Source organism: Anoplopoma fimbria, chromosome 19 (genome assembly GCF_027596085.1).
Source record: "Anoplopoma fimbria isolate UVic2021 breed Golden Eagle Sablefish chromosome 19, Afim_UVic_2022, whole genome shotgun sequence".
In the NCBI taxonomy this organism is placed as follows: domain Eukaryota; kingdom Metazoa; phylum Chordata; class Actinopteri; order Perciformes; family Anoplopomatidae; genus Anoplopoma; species Anoplopoma fimbria.
Window position 1 is genome coordinate 20,028,388 of NC_072467.1, and position 24,932 is coordinate 20,053,319.

Here is a 24,932-nt window from a genome sequence, read left to right on the forward strand (position 1 = left end):
ACACCGATGGCAAGCCTTCGGGAGCAACTTGGGGTTAAGTGTCTTGCCCAAGGACACATCGACTGGGTATCGAACAATGATAAAAGCAATTGCAATTTTGGTAATGAAAGTAAATTCATCGAACATTTCTGATTCCATTTTACCCGAAAAACAGAGTTGAGAGTAGACCCAGGAGTGAAAACAGGAAAAGAATCACCTCACAATGACTCTTTGGGTGAATTTGTTTACGATCGATGGGCTGACATATCTGCTGACGCATTTAAACAGGAAGTCTTTATCAGCACAGATATGACAGGATTGTCCTCTCTTTTTAAAGGATCTATCATGTAAACAACAAGTAACAGAAAGAAATTGCAAGAAGATCCCCAAAATAATTCAATCCAATATAATGTAGATGGGGGCGGCTGAAGATCTCCATTCAGAGATAATTCAATCCAATATAATGTAGAACAAAAGTAGAAATATATAATAAATCGTTTTAAAAATGTTAAAAAGTTCTGGGTACAGTTTCTCAAATAATTTGCTTCTGTTCTGTTTGTTTTTAATAGAATACAAAATATGTCATTTTATGAAAGGAATTTGTAAATTTACTGCAACAGGCATTGTCTTTTTAGTTTTTTTAATGTTTCAAAATGATTATTGGTCAATCAAAGAAAATATGTTTTGTTAATAAAGAAATAAAAGTTGCAGCCCTTATATTAACCTTTGGAGTCGAGCCCTATATCATGGTATATATTTGTTTAAACCGATGAGGCTGATTGTTCAAATTCTTTGATTTTAGTGAACTCAAACTGAACCCTACCTCCCTCTCCCATCAGAGCCCACCCGAATCCTGAAGCAGCCGGAGTACAAAGTGGTCCAGATGGGCCGGTCGGTGACGTTTGAGTGTAAGGTGAAAAACGACCCGTCGCTCACCCCCACCATGAACTGGCTCAAAGACGACGGAGAGCTGCCCGATGACGAGAGGTCAGAGCTTTCTGCACAAGTCTCACTTCTTAGACCTGTCTTTGCTGTCCGTCTAGATTAGTTATTGTGGATCTAACCAGTATCTAACTAACAAATTTACCTTTTATGATTTGCACTGTTATGTTTATTGGTGTAAGATTGTTTTACGAGTTTTTATTTTTATCCTGACTGCTTGACTGTGGAAAAAAACAAGATTTGATACAATCACATGTATTACTAAACTGTCTGTATAAATGCTTTGTTTCACAGATTTATCGTAGACACTGACAGCCTCACCATCACTGATGTGACGGAGAACGATGCGGGGGTGTACACCTGCATCATGAACACCACTCTGGACCATGACTCAGCCAGCGCTGAGCTCACTGTTGTCGGTAAGTTCAGCTTTGCAGAAGCTCAATTTCACCGACTCAAAAAAAAAAACCTCACAAATAATTTAAGTGTAAACTCAGCTCTTCCCACAGCAGTGAATCTGCCCAATAACTGACTCAACAGATTGCCTTTCAGCCCCTTCAAGGTTAATTGCCTGAAAGTTTACTTAAGAGGGTCAGGACGGCTTTAGTCAGCTATCGTGTCAGCAGCATGAATATTTGATTGTTGTCTTCTTAGTGAGCCAGATAATCTTCTTTGTTCTCTTATGGCTGACTGACCACTAAACTCCCTATTTCACTCCTGCCCTCCTACCTGGCAGAGGCAACGACTCCAGCTGTTGTCTACGGTAAACCTGCACGCATCACACAAGGGCACCCAGATGTGCTCAGCTGACACGGAGCTTGTCTTGTTTGTTGGATGTTTTTTCGTTAATTGAAGCATGTTTTGGCCTGAAGATCTTTCTTTTTTGACAATTACAGAGCATTTTTTAATTTATTTTTTAATTTAGATTTTCCAATATTCTTTTTGTTGTTGTCTTAAAGGTGTTTTTTTTCTTCATTAATTCAATTTTTGTTTTTTTCATTTTCACAAAAGCGCATAAGGTTTCAATGCATTCAACACTAAACATTTAGGCAAAAGGGAGGAAATTTCCACTCATACTCACGATAATTTGTAAAGCAGACATCTCCCCACAGCACCGGTTGGAATCTTTCCAAATGCACCATTTCCTCATGATTAATTTATTCCAAGCATGCGTTTCACTTCATCATTACAATTCCAAAACATGAGCATCAATTTAACCTCTCTGGTGAGCCCGAGACTCTATTTCATGCAGTGATTATGGAAGATGCTCAGTTGAGGATCAGTCGTTTCATTTGCATGATGCAGCGTCTGCATGTGTATCACAGGGCACATAACCGCATCTAATGTAGCATGTAAAGAAACAGAGGAGTAACTGAAAGGTGTGCTTGGTTAAACCAACATACTCAGAATTTGTTATGATACTAGTATCAGAGAAACACATTTATGTATCCAGATATTTTCTTTTGTTTTTGCTTCATCTTCTCGTGGCATGAACCCTCCATATTTCCATATTCTGTAACTGTAACTGTGTGTTGATGTTGCTGTCTGGGCTGTGTCTCCCCCAGAGCGACCCGACGCCCCCACTGACCTGGAGCTGACAGACCAGAAGAAGAGGAGTGTTCAGCTCACTTGGACCCCTGGGGATGAACACAACAGTCCTATTCAGAGTATGTCTTAAGTGTGTTGGTATCAGGGTGTATGTCTCTGTCTGTTTGGGATTTTCATAAGAAGACATATGTTTTTTAAAAGGACAATTCACCTTTTTCACATAAAAATATAGATATTTTGATTATCTTCCAAAGGAAAGTCTGTATTAAAATGTGGTGTGTGGATTGATAGAAGTGGGCATTTAGGAGGCAAGGAGGGTCTAATTAAAGATGCTTTTAAGTTGCATTATAGGAATTGTAGGATCTAGCATTTTAGGATCTTGATCCATACAGGGACTAAAAGTCAGGATATCTCGGCCTCTGCTGCTGATTTTGACTCTAAAAAGATAATTGATCTGATGAGTCACCCAACATTATGACGATGCTAAACCAAATCACTGAGGTCACCTTTGGTTAATTACATTTTTGACATTTAGCTAGATTTGTGAACAAAATCTGAATGATTTACAAACATCTATGATTACAATTGTAACACCCATCCCATGTAGCTATATAGTATTACGTTAATCTGCCAGGTGTAGTAGTACTATGGGCGGGGTCCTGGGTGCAGTTTTAAACCTAATGGCGCTATTACCTGTTCTTATGAATTATTTAAGTACGTCTTATTCTGAAAACTGAAATGACTGGCGGTGCCTCCAATAGAATTAAGGAAGTCAAATAAAAGGTCTTTGCCTTCTATTAAGTCCTTTCATCTTGTTTTAAACAGTTATTACCAAAACATGAATTAGCTTATTTGTGATGAACTTTGATAAACCAAATATACTTTAAATGCCTTAACACACAATGTTTGGTATTTATTAGAGCAGGTACAACAAACAATATTATTGCAGATGACTCATAAAATGAATGTAAATAGACATATTAATAAACACAAAATGGTTATGAGTTCCTCTCAGTAAATCCTTCTTTTGCAATCTTCATTGGTTACCATACAGGCAGACAGAACATCTTTAACATGTGACAATCAATACATTGTGAACCCACACTCTCTCACACATACACTCACTCTACAGCTTTAACCAAAATATAACCAAACACCCCGTTGCAGGCCTGAGTCGTGGCTTGAGAGCGTTGAGGCCTAAAACTGCTGTGGCCGCTTCACTTGTTCACACAAGCATTAAACAAAAGGGCATGTGCAAGTTTGTCAGTACTCACAAATCCATGGACTATTCAGAAGGGCAGGTGAGGAGAAGCTGGGTGATGGACGGCAGGCAGAGTGCAGAAGAAACAGCAGCAACAGTCTACAGCAGCACACGCACAAGCGGGAAACACTTCTCCATAGCGGTCCAAAGGAGACTTCCCCCTCTTCTCTCTTACAGTCACAAATGTCCGTCTGCTCTTGTAGATCACAAAAGTCCAAACCATAGGATAACTGGTCGTCAACCACTAAGTTATGAACAATTTGCTCTCTTACACTGTTCACTGGACGGTGATAATTCGCTTCTGCCTTTCTCCAAATCACGGTCCCTGGCCGCGTACGCCCAAGCCCCACCCCTCTACTTGAGAATGGGATTCGATTTGCTGTTAGATTCAGAACATCCAATTAAACAATGAAATACAAAGATTTACATATTATGTTGCTAACAAGTTAGGGTGTTGGGCTGAACACATGCTGGATCATGTACATATTAACCAAACTATGCTCATTTGCATGAACTCTAACCTTTGAACTGTAAAGATTATGATTCCCTTATTTTAACTGTTTTATTCATATGGATCTATTTTTGCCAATACTTATACATTCTTAACTTGTGTAAAAACTATTAACATCCTGATGTCTAAATGAATTATTTAGGCAGGGCTACACAATCAACCAATAATATAGTCTGCAAGGTCAGTGAAAAAAGTGAAAAATAAACCAAATCTGTCTTTTGGAAAAAACAACCGACCCTAAAGGACTGAAAGGGGGCTGTAATGAGTTGTTTCCTCCATGACAGCTGAAGTCAGCTTGAACAAGTGCCGCGTAATGAACAATATTTGGAATACTACTTTCTTTTTTACACAGAATTTCTGATCCAGTATGAAGACTCGCTGCACCACAGAGGGCACTGGCATAATCTCACCGAGGTCCCCGGCACCCGGACGACAGCTCACCTCAAACTGTCGCCCTACATCCACTACACCTTCAGAGTTCTGGCCCTCAACGCTGTGGATTTCAGCCGCCCGAGCTTCCCCTCCAGAATGGTTAAGACAGAACCTGCAGGTACAGACTGATGGAAAAGCATATTCATCAGATTTTAAACTGACCTCAGTGATGTTTTTCCAGGTTTTCCTTGGAATACTGTTTCATATTGTCTTTATTATATATTTTTTTGTTTTAGCTCCAGACGAGAACCCAACAGGTGTACATGGATTTGGAACAGAACATGATAATCTTGTAATCTCATGGAAGGTAATAAAGTTGTATAAAGCCATCTGTTTTAATCCTGAATCATTTACTGTTGTCCAGGGAGTACCATGAGAAAAGTGTCCTTTTACTGTGAAGCACAATTGTATTATTGCCTGCTCTTATGAGATTGCTATCATCCACATAAACCATAAACATCATGAAGTTACAAAAAACAAGTTACAATTTAAACTTTCTCATCTGCAGCCGCTGACTGGCCTCCAGGCTAACGGTCCAGGGCTTCACTATAGAGTGATGTGGAGGCAGAAGGCGATGGACAGCGATTGGACCACAGTGACTGTGGCTAACAACTCCAAGTTTGTTGTGTCTGGAACGCCCACATTTGTTCCTTACGAGCTAAAAGTTCAAGCAGTGAACGACTATGGAGCCGGACCAGAGCCTGCTGTTGCCCACGGCTACTCCGGAGAGGACTGTGAGTTGGAACGACCCTTTTGACCCTTAAAGAAAAATCATTACGTCCAAGAGTCTGGGGTGATGAATTTGGCTGGGTAACCTAAAACATTTTCTCAGTAAGTTTCCTTGTGTATTTAGCTGTTCCTTGTCTATTGTACAGTGCCGGTAGCAGCTCCAGAAAATGTGCAGGCGGTGTTGCTAAACAGCACTCTGGCAGAGGTACACTGGGATCCTGTGCCCACTAAATTAATACGAGGACATCTCAAAGGATACAAGGTACAGTCCGAATGTACACCAATACCACCTACCATAACACACACACAAACACACAACTCTTACTGTATACTAACTGTGTAACCTGTAGGTGTACTACTGGAGAGAGCGCAGCCTCCACAAACACAACCCCCATCTCATGGAGAACCAGGTCCTGACCTTCACTGGGAACCACACCCACAGCATGCTGCCTGGCCTTCACCCCTTCAGTCTCTACTCATTCAATGTCAGGGTTTATAACGGCAAGGGGGAGGGTCCCCCCAGCCCCACCCAGAAGTTTGAGACACCCGAAGGAGGTAAGACAAGGAATACTCTTTGTTTCTTTTTTATTTTAATTATATCACAACTGAGACTGAATGTCCTGTAGTGCACCTAATTATCAATATAAAAAATATAAATTTCTGTATAAAAATCCATTCATATTTTCTTCCTTTTTAAATTAATATGACGTGTGCTTACATAAAACCAGTACCAATCATCTTGACACCACACCATGACATCATCCATCATTCAATTTGCAACTTTTAGCGACAATGGAGGTGTGTGTGTGTGTGTGTGTGTCTGGTCTATCCTGTGTTGTGCTGCATTCCAATCCAGCCTAATCTTTAGCAATCCAATCAAATGCGAGATATTTGATTCAAATCCCTTTTGTAACTAGCGATTAAATATTCCAGTTCACTGTGGAAAACTTCACAGTGCAGAAGCTGAGGACATTCTAACTTCTGTTTCACTGGGACTTTAATATATCCATCCATCCATCCATCTTCCGTAACCTGCTTATCCAGTTAAGGGTCGCGGGGGTGCTGGAGCCGATCCCAGCTGTCAATGGGCGAAGGCAGGGTACACCCTGGACAGGTCGCCAGTCTGTCACAGGGCAGACATATATAGACAGACAACCACTCACACTCACATCCACACCTACGGGCAATTTCAGAGTCATCAATTAACCTAAGCTGCATGTCTTTGGACTGTGGGAGGAAGCCGGAGAACCTGGAGAGAACCCACGCTGACACAGGGAGAACATGCAAACTCCACACAGAAGGTTGTCCAGCCCGGGAATTGAACCCGGGCCCCTCTTGCTGTGAGGCGACAGTGCTAACCACTACACCACCGTGCAGCCCCGACTTTAATATAACAAAGTCAAATATACAAGATACAAATTTGGGTATCGTGATTATTAAACCTTAACATGTAATTGTTATAATTTGTGTCTAAAAAATTACCTAGTTAATAATTTCTTACATTAAATGCACATCTACTCGTTCTCCCTCATTGAAAAAAACAATCCAGAATCCATTAAAACGCATTTTTTTTCTAGTTTAACTAATGACACATGTTGTCTACTACTTCACTGAAAAGTCCAGTCAAACTAGTTGTGATGTCACACAATCATGCTTCATCTTGTGCATGCTTAATACTTTAAGTTGAGCACAAAGAAAATTTCCTTCTTCAGCAGATGAACGTAGAATGTCAAACATTTAAATTAATTAAGAATAAGCAAAACCCATTTTTGAGTGGGAAAATATTATATGTAGCCCTGTTTAGCTTTAAATGGATGAATTTATATGTGTTATGTGTTATGTTATATCATGATATATGTGTTTTCTGTAGTGCCGAGTGCTCCTACTTCCCTGGTGGTCACCAACCCCAACCTGGACGCTCTGACCCTTGAATGGAGTCCTCCTCATGACCGTAATGGACGCATCACCGGCTACACCCTCAAATATCAGCAAGGTGAGGTTTTTTTTCTTTAAGACTTCTAGATCTTTGCCTAGTTCATTCGTGTAGTTTGTAGTTTTGTATGTCCTCCTTTTTCATGTCTTGTAGTGTCATCCTGTTCAGAGATTATAGGACAGAAAAAAAAAAAAAAAAAAAAAAAGTTTAGAGTAGTACTAAGAGCATTTCAAGTTATTTTGCCTAAATTACAACACAAATTAACAAATACACTTTTGTCACTCCCGTCCTCTATTCCTGAACCCTACACCTCTCTATCCCAAACGTTTCATTTCCACCTTTCTCATCATTGACACTTGACTCCATCTACGACCTCCTCCTCCTCATACTTCTATTCAACTTATCTCACTACTTCCCAACTTCCATCCCATTATTCTTTTTACCAATCCTCCATTCCTGTAGTCAATAACTCCAATGAGCTGGGCCCAGTGGAGGAGCTGGCCCTGCCCGCCAATAAGACCTCAGTCACTTTGCTCAACCTCAAGTACAGCACGCGCTACAGGTTTTATTTGAATGCGAAAACAGTCAGTGGAGCAGGCCTGGCCATTTCTCAGGAAGCTGTCACCATCATAGATGAAGGTAAGTCAAAAAAATGCAGATTGTTCAAAGTAAATTACCTTAATTGTATTCATGTTTTCTTCAACTGGAAAGCTGATTGACATTAATTATTATTTCCAAAACTCAGGTAAGAGGATCCAAACATGCTTTTCATTAACAGATCATATTCACAAAGTATGAAGTCCATGCAAAGTGAAAACACTTCTATTCTGTACACCATATTTCATTCACCAAATGTTTTGACTATCTCGCCTTCATCAGGAGGCACATATTTTTAAAAAGATGATGGTGATGTAGTTTGTCATCTTTTAGTTTTTATGTGATTTATAAGTGAGGAAACCAGAATCAACCTCAGACACCATCCTGATGAAGGCAGGGCAGCCAAAAAACATTTGAAGAATAAAGCATGGAGGTGGTGCGACATGTTTAAAGTTTGGATGGAGTCCCATTGAAGCTCACACTGGTTGCACCACGCTGTGTGTGTCTTCTCAAAGTTAGAAATTGTTGGTTTGCATTGAAAAACATTCCTCCAAACAGTGAGACGCTGTTAATTGTGAATCATGGCATTTAGTTTTTGTGTTTTCTGTAAAGTAGCACAGAAAAAAACAAGTCAATTTATTGATAAGTTTACATTTGAATGCATCAACAGCAAATTTGATTGTGATTTTTTTTAATACAAGAACGGCAAACATATGCTGTGCCATCGTCTCAAATCAAAACATTTGCTGTTTTTATATCATTGTAAGTTAAATATGTTGAAGTTTTAGACTGCTGGTCTGACAAAACAAGTAACTGGAAGGTGCAAACTCGAACTGTGTAAAATTATTATCTGCATTTATGTACTGTTTTTCTGACATTTTACAAACTAAACACTTAATCAATGAACTAAAATAATGCTCAAGACATTAATTGATAATGACTCAGAACATTGTCCTGCGTTTTGTGAATGTGAAATCCTCGTCATTCTACCATGTATGATGCACACTATTCCATAGCATTATCTTTTATTTTTAGCATTTTACATCCATTAGCATGATTTACATAAGCTCTTCATCCACGTCTATTGGAACATGAGTGTGATCCAGTTGCATTGTTACATAAGGTGACCCATGCTGTTGTAAACATCGTCTCTTATATGACTCCGCATGAGCAACATGAATGTCGTTACCGTTACTGTTACATGCAGTGACTCACATGGCGAGGGGGGTCCTCCCATAGTGACCCCTGTCCTGTTGTTTCTCTGTTTCCTGTTTTCTCTCTACAAGTTCTAACATCACAGCATGACGTAGATGTGGGCGCAGGTACCGCTCGTATCTAGACTCCTGCATGTTTTTACAGATACAGCCCAAAGCTTCAAAACCCACCGCAAGCATGCACTCATTGAGCAATTTCCCCTTCGTCGCTATCAAACTCTGCAGCCCACCAAACTGCTCCGCTGAGTTCAAAGCTGAGTAAAGTTCAAAGCCACAGAGATAAAGATGCTATGTGACGTTTGCCTTTTTTAATGTCATGTGATAAGACTAGATGAGTCTCTGCTCTTTTCTTTTTTTTTCTTTTTCTTCTACTGTGCCTTTGGCGACTTTGACCCCTGGCTAAGTTCTTCCACGCTGGCCGCCAATTGATGCTAGACGCTGCACGGCAAGCGTTTGCTTGGCATGCCGATGATCTGTGTTCATTGTGTTTGATGACTTCAGTGTCTGTGGACAGTGTTTGCGTCTCTGTGTGTGTCTCGTGTGTGTGGTGTGGTCTTCATGCCTCTCCATGTTGTTTACAGGAAACACGCAAACCCCTCATCCCATTGCACGGTCTCCTCCACCCGGTCCGCCCCAGGGTACAGATACTGCTGTGATCTTGGTTCACTACTATACATGTCCCATTTGTTACATGATCAGCTTTGTGTAGTATTTTGTTTGCTGGCATAGTGTCCCCATTTTAAATTGCTATCGTTTAAGGCTATGAGGTAAGATAAGATAAGAAGCCTTTGCTAGTCACACAGATGTGGAATTTGCAGATTCTAGATTTAATACATCAAAACAATTTATTTGCCAGTTATTGGACTGTCTTTTGACCAACAGACCGATCTTGATGGTTGTCTCTTCTTTTGTGTGCTCAGCGCCGCCTGTGAGTCCTTTCGGGAACGTTAGCTCCTCGTTTGGCGAGGACGGGACCCTGATCAGTTGGGAATACTGGGGCCCCGAGCAAAACTTTTATGTAGAGTACATAGTGAAAAACAGTAAGCAAAGCAACACACCTTTATTTCAGTCCCAGACATAGGTGGCAAGAGAATCCTACTCCATTATTGGTATGTGCAGGTGAATAGAAATATTGGCAGCCACGTTGACGGTGGCCCCTGCCAACGTGGACCCAGATGTGATAAACCAGGCTGTCTGTGATTGGATTTCTAATTAACTTGGTCTGTTATTGATTAGAGTTGCGTGCAGCTCCCTTTAACAGTCTCGTTGGAACTTATGCAGACAAACATCATAAAAAGCAGCACAAGCTTTCTTGTTATGCCAACCCGATTTTGACTGAAGCAGTCTCCATTGTTTTTATCCACCTGCAGTCAGAATAAAAAAAACTGTGTAGTTGTAGTATGGCTCTCTCACACCTTCTGTTTAATGGATTCAATTAGGGGAATATTATAATCATAGATTCCCAGTAATTTAGAAAATGATGTTATCAAACAAATTATCTTGTGATCATCAGTCAAACACATTTCATATTTAGCTCATCACCACATGTACAATTTATGGTGGCCCCAAGACACACTGCCACTTAAGAAACACATGCAAATGGACTCAAGAAATGAAGAAAGAAAGAAAGAAAGAAAAGCTAAATAAAGAAAATATCTTCACCAATTTGACAACATGTGCTCAGCAACACATCTCCATCTGTGAGCCATGTGGCTACCATGGCTAAAAACGCTGCACAATGAGATAACAAAAAAAGATACAGAAGAAATCATCAAATGCAGGAAACAATCACAAAACACTGCAAGTCATACAGGAAATAACAGAAATGAGTTACAAAACAAGATCCAGGTGTGTTCAGGACTATATTTAGGGTTCCTTAGCAACTTCTGTTGTTTTTCTAACTCATTGTTGTTGCATCCTGTGCAACTTGCAGCATTTCTTTATATGGTCATGTTTCCTGTTGTTGGTGAAATGTGTTTTCTTAAGTTACAGTGTGTTTTACTTTCAGGGCAATAATTAATTCATAGATTTAACTGTTTTAGAACTCCATAATCCCATAAATATTAACAGTTTAGATATAATATAGACAGAATTACTTGCAGTTTAATCCCATGTAAGTAGATGTGTTTTTAGATCCCGTGATCCCATGATGTCATGATCCCATATGAAGTGTTTGCCTTCTCAAACGTACCTCTCTTCATGAACGTCCCCCCCTGCAGATGAAAGTGAAGAGGAGTGGCAGAAAGAGCCTGTGAACGGCACTCAGAATGTTATGCTGAAGGGCTTAAAGGGGGGCCTCTCCTATAGGGTGCGTTTGGTGGCCAAAGATCACCACAACCAGCCGCTCCACCACTCTAAGGAGCTGTTGGTCTCGGTCCCAGGTGAGGCAGTTCCTCGTGCGGTCGCCTCCACCATGGCCTGGCCTTGCACTGTGCCGTGTGTGGACCGTGTGGTATCTTGTGCCGTTGTGTAGTTATAATCCAGTCAAGCATGGTTTAACAGATGTGTTGTGGCGGCTCTGTATGCCAGGCATGTACTGTAGCCATAGAGAGACAGTGTGCATGATTGTGTGGTTTAATTTAACCACCATGAGTAATTAAAGTCAGTCGTGTAGATTTGGTAATCCTCATATAGAAGTTCGATATATGTTTAGTGGTATAATATCCCACCTAATATCACCAACAGTAAACCTCCGTACGTACAGTTTGTGTGTTATCTGTGTGTGTGTGTCTGTGACTGTCAGTGTGTGCACTTGTGAGAGACGAATTGATTTGTGTGTACTAATGTGGTTTTCGATAATGTGTCACCATTAGCTTAATCTAGGAGATTTCTAGCTTCTCTGACATGAAAGTCGTCCTTTTCTGTAACAATAAGCAATCATGATCCACTCATGAACTGAATTCTCTAACAAATACATACTAAGAAAATGGCTTGTAAGACGTTTGTTTTTTTGCACGTGATTTCTACGATGAATGTTCCTATTTTCCCTGTCCGACTGGGAAAAGATCATCCAGTCATAAATGTTTACGTCCTCCTCTCCTCCTCTGGCCAGCTGTGGCGAGCAGACAGGTGGACATCGCCACTCAGGGATGGTTCATTGGCCTCATGTGTGCCATCGCTCTGCTCATCCTGATCCTCCTCATTATCTGCTTCATCCAGAGGAATAAGGGAGGAAAGTACCCTGGTGAGTAGCAGCACAAACACCACCACTAACACACTCATATATAAACCCACCCATGCCTTTTTTGCGACCATTCAATTAGGTTTAATACAATTGTCTGATTAGATTTAATGGTTTTGGGAATATTGATGTCTTTTTATAGAGCTCTTTGTGTCAGTTTATGGCTGCCACAATGACTATCATAATAATATCATAAATAGCTTGCTGCATTTTTTACACTGTAACATATTTAACGGTATTTTGACATTTATTTCTCATTATGTAATTTCTTGTTACGACACAAAATCAATATATCTTGTTAAAAAACACGTTTTCATTAAAACAACATGCTGACTTGTCACATTAAACGCAGGAAACCCTTCTCATTAAAACAACATATAAAAGTCTCTTGAACATACCAATGTATTATGTATTAACGTGAATTTTTTTCTAAGATATGTTTTTCAATAGTATAAGGAACGTTTTCTGATAAATTCATACGTTATTGTAAGAAATGTTTTTGGTTTTAACTGGTTAATTTGATGTGTAGTAATCACAAGAAACATATCTGGTTATAACAAGAAATGGAGAAATATGTAGCTTTTTGTCACATTCAGTCTGAATAATGAGGAATTATCAACAACAAAAACAACTTATATTACACATACACCTTTGTGATTGTTTCTTGCCTAATCTTATAAGCTGGTTTGTCTAAATTTCTTCCTCTTCTCTCACTAGTCAAAGAGAAGGAGGATGCACACACAGACCCAGAGTTCCAGCCAATGAAAGACGATGACTGTACTTTTGGGGAATACAGGTGAGAGAAAGTGCTCCGGCCTCTGGAGCCCCCAGAGCCCCATTTTTTACCCATCAACCCCTGCCCCGTCCCTGCTTTCAGCCTAGATCCGCTCTCTGGGGCTGGGCTGGAGCTCTGCACTCCCTTCCTCCTCTCAACCTTTACAGCTGACCAATAACTGACCCAGGATCAACGTTGAAACAAAAAGAAGAAGTGCCCGTCATCAGAACCTCTACCACCGTGAAGCACAAGATTTTTTTTCTGGGTTCTGGGACGTCCTGGATGCCACCTGTGTCGGACTCTGTTGTGCGTGTGCTTGATATGACATTGTGGTGTCATTTGAGGAGCAGGAATCTTCAGGTTCAAGGGATTCTTGGGTTTAGGTGTTTATAATCTTTGCAGAAGACTGTCAGGAAAACAAAACTATAAGCTAGTCATTTGCACCACATCCTAAACTGACCCTGAGCATCGATCCCATTCCAACTTATAAGCTATTCATTAACATCCTGTGTACAGTATATATAGTATTAACACTTTGCCTAGTGTATTGCTACTTACATACACAACCCTGATAGGATTGAAACTAACTGAAATGATCATTCCTTCTAACTTACAGCAGTTATCCAGATGTGCTTGTTAGCATCCTCAGTCTAGGCTGCTTCTCCAATCGCACGCAGAATAAAGAAAAACAAAGCACTTTACTTCTGTATAGCTAGCTTTATTGAATTGTTTTTTAAAAGTCGATTTATAAAATGGTCTTGCTTTTATATTTTATATAATTTTTTGTATTATGTAAACATAAATCTGTTCTATGAATTTTATGCTGTGATGAATACAAATCGATACATATATATAAATATATATAAATATATATATAAATATGATATGTGACATGCATGGTGTAAAGATCTGATATATGAAAATTAGCTCTAGGCAATAATGTGTTGAATGGAATTATTGTTCATATATAGATAAACAGTACAGAGATGGATATGGATCTTATATTAAATAATCAGCATGTTTGAGGGAAGCAATCATCACTGAGTGTACAAGAGCTGGTAAATGCTGTTTATATGCAGTCAGTAGCCATTATTTAATAGTAATGAATTCTTAAATAATGAGGCTGTGATATTCTGCATTTTTATTGTTGTCAACAAATCCTTTAAATACACAAAATCAGTGTGGCTCACAAAACGTTTAAACTACTCCAGCTTGTTTGTGGCTCTGCTTAAAGCCCATATTCCTAGTGTAAACTTATAAGATATGTTTTAATTTTTTAAAGGCCAAAGAATTTCCTAAAACTGCTGGGAACTTACTCAAACAAAAATAAATAGTGTATTTATTTGGAACTTTTTTCAGTGGCAGAATTAAAAATATATAGATGCTCATTGTAATGAAGCAATATGTCGCTTAGTTTGGATCATTGATGTGTTTTTAATTGTTTTTAGACAATAATGCAGCACCATGGTACATAAGTACCATTTATGTGAGTCTTATAGCATTTTATCATTGTTGGTTTTGGTCTTTTCACAGGATTTGTTGACAACAAGAAAAATGTAGGTTATCATCAGATTTATCTTTTAAAACTCATGTAGAGAGACCCACTTACACGGCAGGGGAATCTCTCCAATGGACATAAATCAAAGAAAAAAGTAGACAATAAATCACAAGGCAAAGTGTATAAATATTATAGTGCCTTTGTGAGAGTATACTTTCTATCCATGCTGTTTCATTTAGCTCAGCTGGAACCCTACAGTATGTCAATAAAGGCAGAACTTCACTCAACTGAGCTGTTCTTGTTTGACTGCAGGAGAGTGTACTGTGAGTTCAGACTCTACGTGTACATTGCATATGTGCCTGTTAAAAGTGCATAGTGAGGAGTGACTGTTGTGTTGTGTGGGATCTCAGCTGGATCTCCTCATCTGATCCCAGGGGTGTAGGTCTCAGGAAAGGTAAGGGTGATGAAGGTGTGTCGGTGGGTCGCGGGTCATTGTTCTGTAAATCTAGCATGTGAGGAGGGTCAGTGGACAGTCCAGTCACTGTGGAGAAAAGTGCTCGCTGTATAAGCATCCCAGGTTCTTTCACGACTATCATCAAGTTTAATATTGGGTCATAAAGCCTTCATCATGTACTTTGCGTGGACAAGTCTTTCAAGTCATTAATGGCTTAACTGTGAAAGTGAATCCCTAAAAAAAAAAAAAAAAAAAAAAAGAAGGCTTTTCCTACTGATTAATATCTAATCTAAATTTAAAAAAGCATTTCAGCATTATGATGGCTTTTGTGATCTTATCTCATTGATGTTCAACTCATGTATGTGGAATGTATCTATTATCCAAAGAAAACTTTCTTTGCAGATTTTTCATGCATTTTGCACAATTTGTGATTATTATCATGCTTGCTTCGGGGGGGATGTTTGGCTGAAGCCTTGCTTTTCCAAATTTTTATTCACATCATTGCCTTGGATTTTTCTGTTTATCATCACAACCTCTGCCTCGGGGGGAGGGGGAAATGCTTTTTGTCAAACAATACATTTACCACTTCATATTTGGTTTCAGGGGGAATTTGAACAGGGTATGGCTGCTTGAGCTTTATTCCCCTTCTGCCTGATGGAAACCAACTAATCATTCATCGCTACTGTTTTTTTAGACATGGAGCAAGCTAAATTCAAAGTTTCTTCTTGTGCAGTGGTTCACTGTTGCATATTCATGTGCATAGTTTACAATTTTAAAAAGTTAAGAGCTCAAAGAACAAACCATATTATTGGTTCGTTTCTTTTACCATTACCAAATTGTACAGTATGTTTTGGTAAAAGTAGCAGTTCAGTGCTCCATCTAAAAAAGTCACTAATCTCCTTGTTGCATCTGTCACACCATCTCACCTGTAACACCTGCATGTTATTTTCTCCTTCAGTGACAATGAGGACCATAAACCGTTAAAAGGGAGCCGCACGCCGTCTAATGGGACAGTTAAGAGAGACGACAGTGACGACAGTTTAGTTGACTACGGGGAAGGAGGAGACGGACAGTTCAACGAGGATGGCTCGTTTATCGGCCAGTATAGTGGGAAGAGTGCCAGCAGGGAGACTGCTGAGGGCCACGAGAGCTCCGAGGCCCCGTCCCCTATTAATGCCATGAACTCCTTGAACTCATTTGTGTAGCCAATCAGACCTCACAGACCGGTTTGAGAGGCTACACGGACCGCTCAATCCCCCACATCTCTCTTTAAAGGGCTGTTCCAACACTGCATGGCTTTATGATCACATCTCCATCCCCAGTGTCGCACATGAACAAACACACACAACTCATCAAAGACATTTTGGTTTTCCGCTCTGAAGTCTTTATGGAGACCTGTGGCTCATTATACCTTATGCAGCATTTAGGAATGAAGAAGCTCAACCAGGCATTTGATTTTTAACAGTGCATGCATTGAAAACACCTGATATGACCCAAATCCATATTTAAATTAACACTTTGATATTAACAAGTGAAGTGTTCTTACAGGAAACTTCTTATGGACTATGCAGTGCTCGTCTCAGCTATATTTTGATTTTGTTTTTGGTTATTATATTATCTACTATGTTCAAATAGTAATCAGTGTCTAAAGTATATGACTATTACTCAATGTTTTTTTTTTCAACACAGAAGCTTGGACTGGAATCTGTTTTTAATTATGTAATTCCATAATGTAATCCCATCAGTGCACAAGGCAGATGTACAGTGTATATGTATATGTATATATATAAAGTGAACGATTTGTAAACTGAATATTGGGAGCAGTGCACAAAGCATGCTTGAGATCTCTGCATTGATACGTCCTCATCTGTCACCACTCTGTTGAATGATCCATCTGCACCTATGAAGGAGGAAGCTGAAATGCTGCATGGCGTGTCACGTGACCTCGTGACCCCCGCATGTAACCTCTTCTTATTGAGCTTGATCTGAAGGCCGATGGGTCCCTGAATCCCTGAAGTGCTCCTTCAGCAGGTAGTGCCTTTTTCTCTTCAAAGCAATCTACGATTCAATTATGAAGTCTCTTCCCAGAATTCAGTGACTGGAACAGAGACAGTAGTAGGAGTGTGGAAGTCACATCCAAGAAAGGATAAGATAAGCTTGAGAAGAGGACTCTGTGGAGGGAGGAGTAATTCATATACTGTTATCTTTTTCTGTAAAGATGTCCCGATGCCTTGAGACACAGGGCTGGCTTTGATTCCTCCAAGAAGCTAAGCGCACCTAAATTGGATCAGACTAAAACATCATTAAAACCACATCCGGTGCATTTTCAAAAGTCTGCAGTCATTATGTACAGAACCTGATTGTATTTCTGCAGTGTATGAATGTATGGATGTCTGAGTGTGTAGGTGTGCGTGTGCGTGAAATACTACACATTATTCAATTCCTTTTAGGCAAAAGTTATTCACTTGTACTAACTACACTTGTGGGCCTTTGGACGGGATCAAGATTTATTTTCTCTTAACTTGCATCAAGTTTTTTCTTTTTAATGACGTGTAGAATATTTGTTGAATTTGTAAATACGTTAATTGATTGTACAGGGACAAGCAGCGTTTAAGGCAGCCTAAGAGGCAGAATTGTGCATGATATGGTTTAACTTGTTGATAGGGCTGTATTAAATATAGAGTACTTGTAGAGAATATATATATCTTTTTTTTTTTTTTTTGCTGTGCACAGTGTACATTGTATTGTAACTAACTGGACAGAAAAATTGCATATAAATTTGAATTTTGATTGTTTTCTGATTTGCTTGTCAGCGAGTTATATGACTTTGATATTGTACAACATGTAGTATTTAGCAACAATATTAATTGATGCACAGAATTATATTACTCTGATTTGTATTGGTTCTACGCAGTCCCACTATACTGCCAAAACGATGCTTTTTTTCTGACAGTATTGCAAATGGTTTTGTATTTAAGAAACAGATTTGTACTAACAGATGCTTTTCTTTGTCTCTATTTAAGTTTCTCCTTTTAGTGCAAGTATGAAATTCAAGCTACTGGAAATATAATGAATGAATAAATAATTATCTGCTTTAATTTCAGTTTTCAGACTGTTTACTCAAAAATGTCATTGAGATGATTGATGTTCTGACTCATTTGAATTTCAGTGAGTCATGAAAGCCCTGTTTTTTAGTCCATGCATGTTTTTTGCTACATAATGAAATCCCAACAAAAATAAGCAGAAAAACAAATTTCTGCTATTACTTTTTATGAAATAATGGAGAGTTTTACTTCTTTGGGCCTTAAGCAATTATTGAACTGAAACCATAAGAGAAGTTTGGAGGGGAAATCTGACTTTAGTGGAGCTGCTAAAAAAACTCTATATATCTAAAAAATATCTAAAAGGTGATAAGGAGCACGAACTAGACACTACCTTTTTGGTTGGTTGGGAATCAATGGTTATGGTATTTTAGTTTATTATAAATATTTTACGTAGAATCTATTACGTACCAAGTAATTACACTTGTCAAATGAATAAAGGGCCGGGAGACAACAATTTAAGTGAAATAAAAGCACATAGTAGCATACAATTGAAATTCTTAAGTGGTGTGCCTCAAAATTGTGCTTGAGTTCAGTACTGGAGTAAATAAATCTAAATGACTTTCCACCACTGTCAGTGTGGGTTAGTTGGCATTGGACCAATACCATCTCCTGCTGCAAATGCCTGGGATATAGAAAGAACAAGATGGATTTCATCCCTCCATAACTACATTATGCACAGGAATAGTAGTAATAAGACCAAGGTACAAATGCACACACAACCATCTACAACACAGGCTTAAACCTACATCCTTAACTACGCACAGAACAGTAACACTACTCTGTACAGAGGGCTGTGATGCCTACACCTACCTCAGTCTCCCTAGTGTGATGCTGCTATAGAAAAGGCCTTATGGAACACGACAGTTGGGCTCCATCTTTTTGGCACTTCCACTTCCATAACAGTCATATTGTCAGGGTAATAGCGAGAGACCGGCTCGCCATCTGGTGCAATATAACACTGCAATGGTGTAAGGAAGCGGGGATGTCTGGTATTGTGTCTTGGAAATATTTCCTCTCCCTCTGGCAAGGACTCTTTGCCTTCTGTTCATTCAGGTACTCTAATTCATTTTCCCAGGTGAAGCTGTTTGGGGATTATTTCACAGGATTGTTTGCAGTTAATAACGGCAGTGTTTGAAAATGGATTGCTGCTTCACATATTAATGAACTAGTGTTGATGTTTTTTTTTTGTTTTTTTTTACTTTTCCAAAATGAAAGCCAAAAATAGTTTTATGAAGGATGAGAGCATCAGTGTGAAACAGCAGCTGGTTGGTAGAATGTCCATAATATCTCAACCAAAACGAATGACTCCCACTCTCAAGCCGCAATGATCTCAAAGACCTGATGACCTTCAGCTGCAGGAAGACATTCATCAATTTGTAATTGTTTGACAGATTTTTTTCCCTCTTGACTTTACTGCCACCTAGTGATGTGACGCAACTACACCGATGGCTGAATAAGCAACAGGCTTTCGAACACTAAATATTACATTACATTACAGTCATTTAGCAGATGCTTTTATCCAAAGCGACTTACAATCAGTAGTGTATTACATATCATTCACCCATTCACACACTGATGACAGGCTACCATGCAAGATGCCACCATCAGACTCTAACTAACATTCATGCAACATCCAGTCCACACCGATGGCAAGCCTTCGGGAGCAACTTGGGGTTAAGTGTCCAAGGACACATCGACTGCCGAAGCCGGGTATCGAACCTCTGATTGGAGAACTACCTTGCTCTCCACTACGCCACAGAATATGAAATGTTATGCAAGGCAAATGATTTGAACTGTCAATATAATTGTTTAAAAACTTTATTTCTGGTAATCAATTTCAGGGGGACAACAATTTAAAAAAAAATAGTAACTCTATTTAAATCACAATATACTCAATTACCTCATACATTTAAGCCCTCAGCCTGTTTGTTTGACCCTCTCTTGACATCCCGACTCCTCAATTACAAAGGCTTCCTGTAAGAGGCTTAGCTATTTATTTTCATGGCAACAGAATCACATTATTTGTCCGTCGATTGGTGATGATTGGGACCAAACAAGCAGCTGTCCCATTCCCCTCCTGAACTCCACCCACCCCTTCTTTCTTGCCGCTCCACACACCACCCCCTCCCTCCCTCCCTCCCTCCATCCTCTCAGTCCCTCATCCAATCCTCAGTGGATTTCATTCAGGGTCGGCTGTGCGTCTGCCATAACATCCATTATCTGTTCCCACCTCCTCTGTGTCCGGCTCCTTGATTTACTGCTGGGCAGAAAGCCTGGTTTAAATTGATCTATAGCTGCTTTTACGTCTACCTCCAGTCTGCTTTCAATAGGGGAGTAAGATCATTACATGGTGATGTTCTGTTTCCAATAAAACCCGGGAGCTTTAAAGCGCATGATTTGCATCCAAGACGCTCAAGTGGAGGACGTGATCTTTCAGCTTCTACAAGCTTCCCAATAAGACACCCTGTAGAATAAAAGACATCAAAGGCAGGTATTAGAAAAACACCATCATTTAACTTCTGATATTTATATATAAGTGTGTGCGGAGCTTCGGGCCGTCTGTTTTCTTAGATGTGAGTGGCAGAGCCTTTGTGTCTTTATGGTGATTCGCCCTTTCCTGATGCTCTGAGAGCCGGGGAGGATAATTGTTTATGATTACTCTGTGACATTTCCATATGGCTGACGAATGGTTTGCCAACACGAACACACACACACACACACACACACACACACACACACACACACACACACACACACACACACACACACACACACACACACACACACACACACACACACACACACACACACACACTCACTTATGCACACACATCTGTCAAGACCAAGCTGTTTGGAGGCAGAATGGTAGGTTTGGTTTGCCTGAAATTGGAAAAACTCCAATTGTGGAAGGAAAATCACCCCTTCCAAGTGTAACGGTATCTTTTCTACACCAGTGTTTCTATCAACTCAAGGAGGATGTTTTTCATGAGGGGGAGGGGAGTGAGCTGATGCGGTGGCAGATATCATTGCAGTGCTGTTGGATGGATGCTACATAAAGTAGGAGTGCTTTGTTCCATCGATCTGATACTCTCAATCACCCCCCCCCCCCCCTTTTTTTTATCATGATAGCAGCCGGATTATAACTCTTCCCCTGCCCTGATTCCTATTCCCCATGCACCCCCCTCCATGTCCCGTGTGTATTTGGACTGAGTGTGTGGGGGTTACCTTTGCATGAGCCCCCTGTGGAGATCATTGGGGCTAAATCATATTTACCCTCACCCCTCCCTCCCTCCCTCCCTCCTCCTCTTCCTCCTCCTCCTCTGCCAGGCAGATAGATGACAGCCACCTATTCTTTCCCCCAGACAGCAGGGTGTTTGCTGTTCCTCTTATCCACCCCAGAGACGGGCATTGTAACAGTGTTATTCACCAACAGGATCTGTCTCTATTTGCTTTGCCATGTTGTAAGAGGAACAAAAGTGTTTGTCTGAGGCTTGAATACACCTCGATGCTTGGATAACCCGCGCACAAAATAATATCCTTTTGGGCCCTGGATTATACTGCTCTGTTTGGATATCATGAATTTCCTGTGTTACTGAATCCCTCTGGCTTGGCTATTTTCTGTGAAGCGACATCTTTTTCTAATACATCCCCCTCGGCTCAAGATAATGTCTTTTTCTCTTATATTAACAGCAGTTCCCATCTCAAAGGAAACAATACGTTTTTTTGCTGAAATTCTGAATAATAACAACAGCCTTAGGGAACAAAGCAACACTCAAAACAAGACAGAGCTATAACCTTCATGTAAAGTCAGTTTGTGGTCACATTAAGAAGTTATTCTTTGATATTTTCTCCCAAATGCATCCAAGACGGCTAAGTCCCTCAATTAATTCTACCCTGCTCTTTCTCAAGGATTCCTGCATTATTTATGGGCCGCCGCCACGGAAGATTATTATTTGCTGTGTGGTGTTTACATCCAAGATTTAAATCTAATCCCCAGGGATGGAGATGGTCTCATGTTTGGACTGACACAAGGCTAAGGCTTTGTAATTAGCAGAGGTGCCCTTTTGATATCTGTCAGATGAAAAAACAAGGCGACTGTTGACATGCAGGCTGCAGTGTCACTCTTCTCTCATCTACCCCTGGTGGTGTCTGCTCATGCAAACGGATCTATCTGCTCATGCTTTGAAATGATTTTCTCTGAAACTTTAACTGCTGCTAGAAACAATGGAATGGAATTAACTAAGTGGTAAATACATTTTGAAAGGCTTTTAGAAACATTTTGACACACAATAATTCACAAACCTCACTGTCAATTTTCAGAGGTTCCAAGCTGCGCACAAGACAGGTTTAACAAAACACTGTGTGATATTTTACATCAAAGACAAGAATTATGACTTAAGTGTACCAGAGGTTGATGGGTAAAGAAGTCAGATCAAACTAAATGGAGTAAAATGGCATACAGGTCTAAAAACCATCAAAAGATCACACAACACAACAAAAACAGGCAAAGTGTAAAGGCTACATACAGTATACAATACATAGAAAAGTGAATGCTTGATGGGGGCTGGTTACAAATTGGAAGCAGGTGTGTAGGCAGGAGATCGGCCAGGTGATAGTTGGTACAGGGAACACACCAGTATGAGGACAAACTGGTGGCCAGGTGAGGAATGACAGGTAGAGACTGGAGAGCGTAGCAAAACCCGACAACTGGAAGAAATAAGAAATGGAGTGAGAAGCAGATGAAGTGGATGAATCATCACAGTTTTGTGACATAACAGATGGTGAATCAGCTATTCATTTCTGTGAACTAATAACATGATGGAAACATTAATATATGTGCACATAGGACTTTTCTCTAAATTCAGGAACAGATTTTTTAACTGCAATTCTGTCTTTTAGGGAATAACAAAACCAACTCAGCCATGTCTTTGGTGAAGATATGTCACCATTTCAGATACTTAACATAATAATACTGAACAAAACATTTGAAAAAGCCTGATCTACAGTTCTATGAAGCTCCCCCCCCACACACACACACACTATTAACTTCCCATTTTCTGACTGCACATTTAATGTACGATTGAGTTCCAGCAGTTCTTTTCATCAACTGCCATCAGGGGCCGTTTGCAGCAACACAGCTCTGATGAACTCCCTTTGTGCTCCCTGCCCAACAACAAACGGCAGACAAAGTTACAGTTAGCAAATGGAAAGTGAACACAGCAATGCCTCCATCATAAGACACAGATATTTTCTCAGAAGTCGGTGGAAACTAAAGGAGCTGAAGAGGAGACTGATGAATGCTACCTGCTGGTGTCTGTGGGCAGCTGTTTGCTACTGAAGGTGTAACTTTACCATGTTTTATTGTTTGTTTTATTATTCTAACTTAAACATTACCCCAAGGCAATGGCAAAAAATATCCAGGCAGCTTTCAAGAATTGGTCGAAACCACGATTTAAGAGTTCAATGACATCACATTCAAGACAATATAATAATAATAATAATAACATTTCCTTCGCTTATGAATCTACATGGGGGCTGTTTCATGAAATAACCCCTCAAACCAATGGTGCCAATTATCAACCCTTTTGACGATTCTTCCACTTTGGGGGATATTGGGAGTCAGCTAATGCTATCCAAAACTGATATTTATATTACACGATTAGCACTTTAAGACAATGCCTTAATCTAAAATAAATGAGTATAAAATAAGTATCTTTAATCTAAGATAAGATAAAATAAGATAATCCTTTATTAGTCTTTATTAGGGAAATTTGCAGGCTTACAACAGCGTAGAGTAAAGTGCACACAAGAGACATAGTAGAAGAAGACAAGATAAAAAATAAAAAATGAAAAATAAAAAAAAAATAAAACAAGTATTATAAATAAGCAATAAAAAAAACAAAAAAAAAAACAGTAGAAAAAACAACAATAACTGAAATATTATATTTACAGACAGAGAAAAAAACAACAACTATTTTAACTATTTTTAACTTTTTTTTAACTATTATTGCACAATCTGTAAGTAAAACATCCCTAAATGTTACTGGAACTTGCAGGATAGGATCACAGGATAGGATCACATCCTGAGGCCTCATTACATTTATAGAGGTCATAAACTAAAGTGTTTATAGAATGTATCTTTAAATGTTCCTCAGGTCATCCGGGGATCCCTTGAAGGAGCTCAGGAGGAACCCACTGAGGACACCACTGTGGGAGCCTCTGCTCCAACGCTACTGCGCGGAACAAGCAAGTCTAGCGCCCCCCAAACTGACAGTCACAACCCTCCATCCGATCCACGGGGACAGGACCGCCGCTCCGCCGCTTCATCTCCCCGCTCCTGCGGTGCTGAGCATCGTTGAAGGACACACGGACGCTACGGAAGGTAAGAGGACACAGGAGCAACCTGGGCAGATGTAGAGTAAAACTGATTTGTTTGACAGTATTATCAGAGAAGACCGGTTCTCTCCATTTTTTTTTTTTGACAGCTGGTAAAATCAGTGTTGTTTACAACAGCCTGAGTGGGATGCGCGGAGGGGATGGAGCGCAATGCAGAACCAGACGACATGGGTAGGAAGGAAGTGTATTTTTTTTTTGTATTTTTGTGTCGTATTGACAGATTGCACAGACATACTGTGTGTGTGTGTGTGTGTGTGCAAAAAAAAAAAAAATCTGACATGTCGTGGCGTGGTCGGGATGATGCTGTAACACGATCTGCTGCACGTCTTGGCATGCACTTTCCTCCAAAATAATATCCGATGCACAGAGCAGATGTAA

The 24,932-nt window shown here is 39.9% G+C and overlaps 1 protein-coding gene across 9 annotated transcripts in view; it reads left to right on the plus strand.

Moving 5' to 3' along the window:
- Positions 1–18,112, plus strand: part of LOC129108409 (neuronal cell adhesion molecule-like) — a 76,758-nt gene extending 58,646 nt beyond the window's left edge. For 3 of the 9 annotated variants that reach the window (XM_054620209.1, XM_054620213.1, XM_054620210.1), the window contains 17 exons: positions 819–966; positions 1,216–1,340; positions 1,658–1,684; positions 2,487–2,588; positions 4,594–4,791; positions 4,910–4,980; positions 5,182–5,407; positions 5,549–5,664; positions 5,753–5,957; positions 7,273–7,395; positions 7,798–7,974; positions 9,728–9,784; positions 10,067–10,186; positions 11,366–11,527; positions 12,199–12,330; positions 13,045–13,123; positions 16,013–18,112. In XM_054620209.1, the coding sequence (XP_054476184.1) occupies positions 819–966; positions 1,216–1,340; positions 1,658–1,684; positions 2,487–2,588; positions 4,594–4,791; positions 4,910–4,980; positions 5,182–5,407; positions 5,549–5,664; positions 5,753–5,957; positions 7,273–7,395; positions 7,798–7,974; positions 9,728–9,784; positions 10,067–10,186; positions 11,366–11,527; positions 12,199–12,330; positions 13,045–13,123; positions 16,013–16,259 (2,315 nt within the window). In that variant the 3' untranslated portion in view covers positions 16,260–18,112. The remainder of the gene's footprint in view (positions 1–818; positions 967–1,215; positions 1,341–1,657; positions 1,685–2,486; positions 2,589–4,593; positions 4,792–4,909; positions 4,981–5,181; positions 5,408–5,548; positions 5,665–5,752; positions 5,958–7,272; positions 7,396–7,797; positions 7,975–9,727; positions 9,785–10,066; positions 10,187–11,365; positions 11,528–12,198; positions 12,331–13,044; positions 13,124–16,012) is intronic. The other 6 variants (XM_054620211.1, XM_054620214.1, XM_054620215.1 and 3 more) reach the window with 5 other exon arrangements.
- Positions 18,113–24,932: the final 6,820 nt, after the last annotated feature.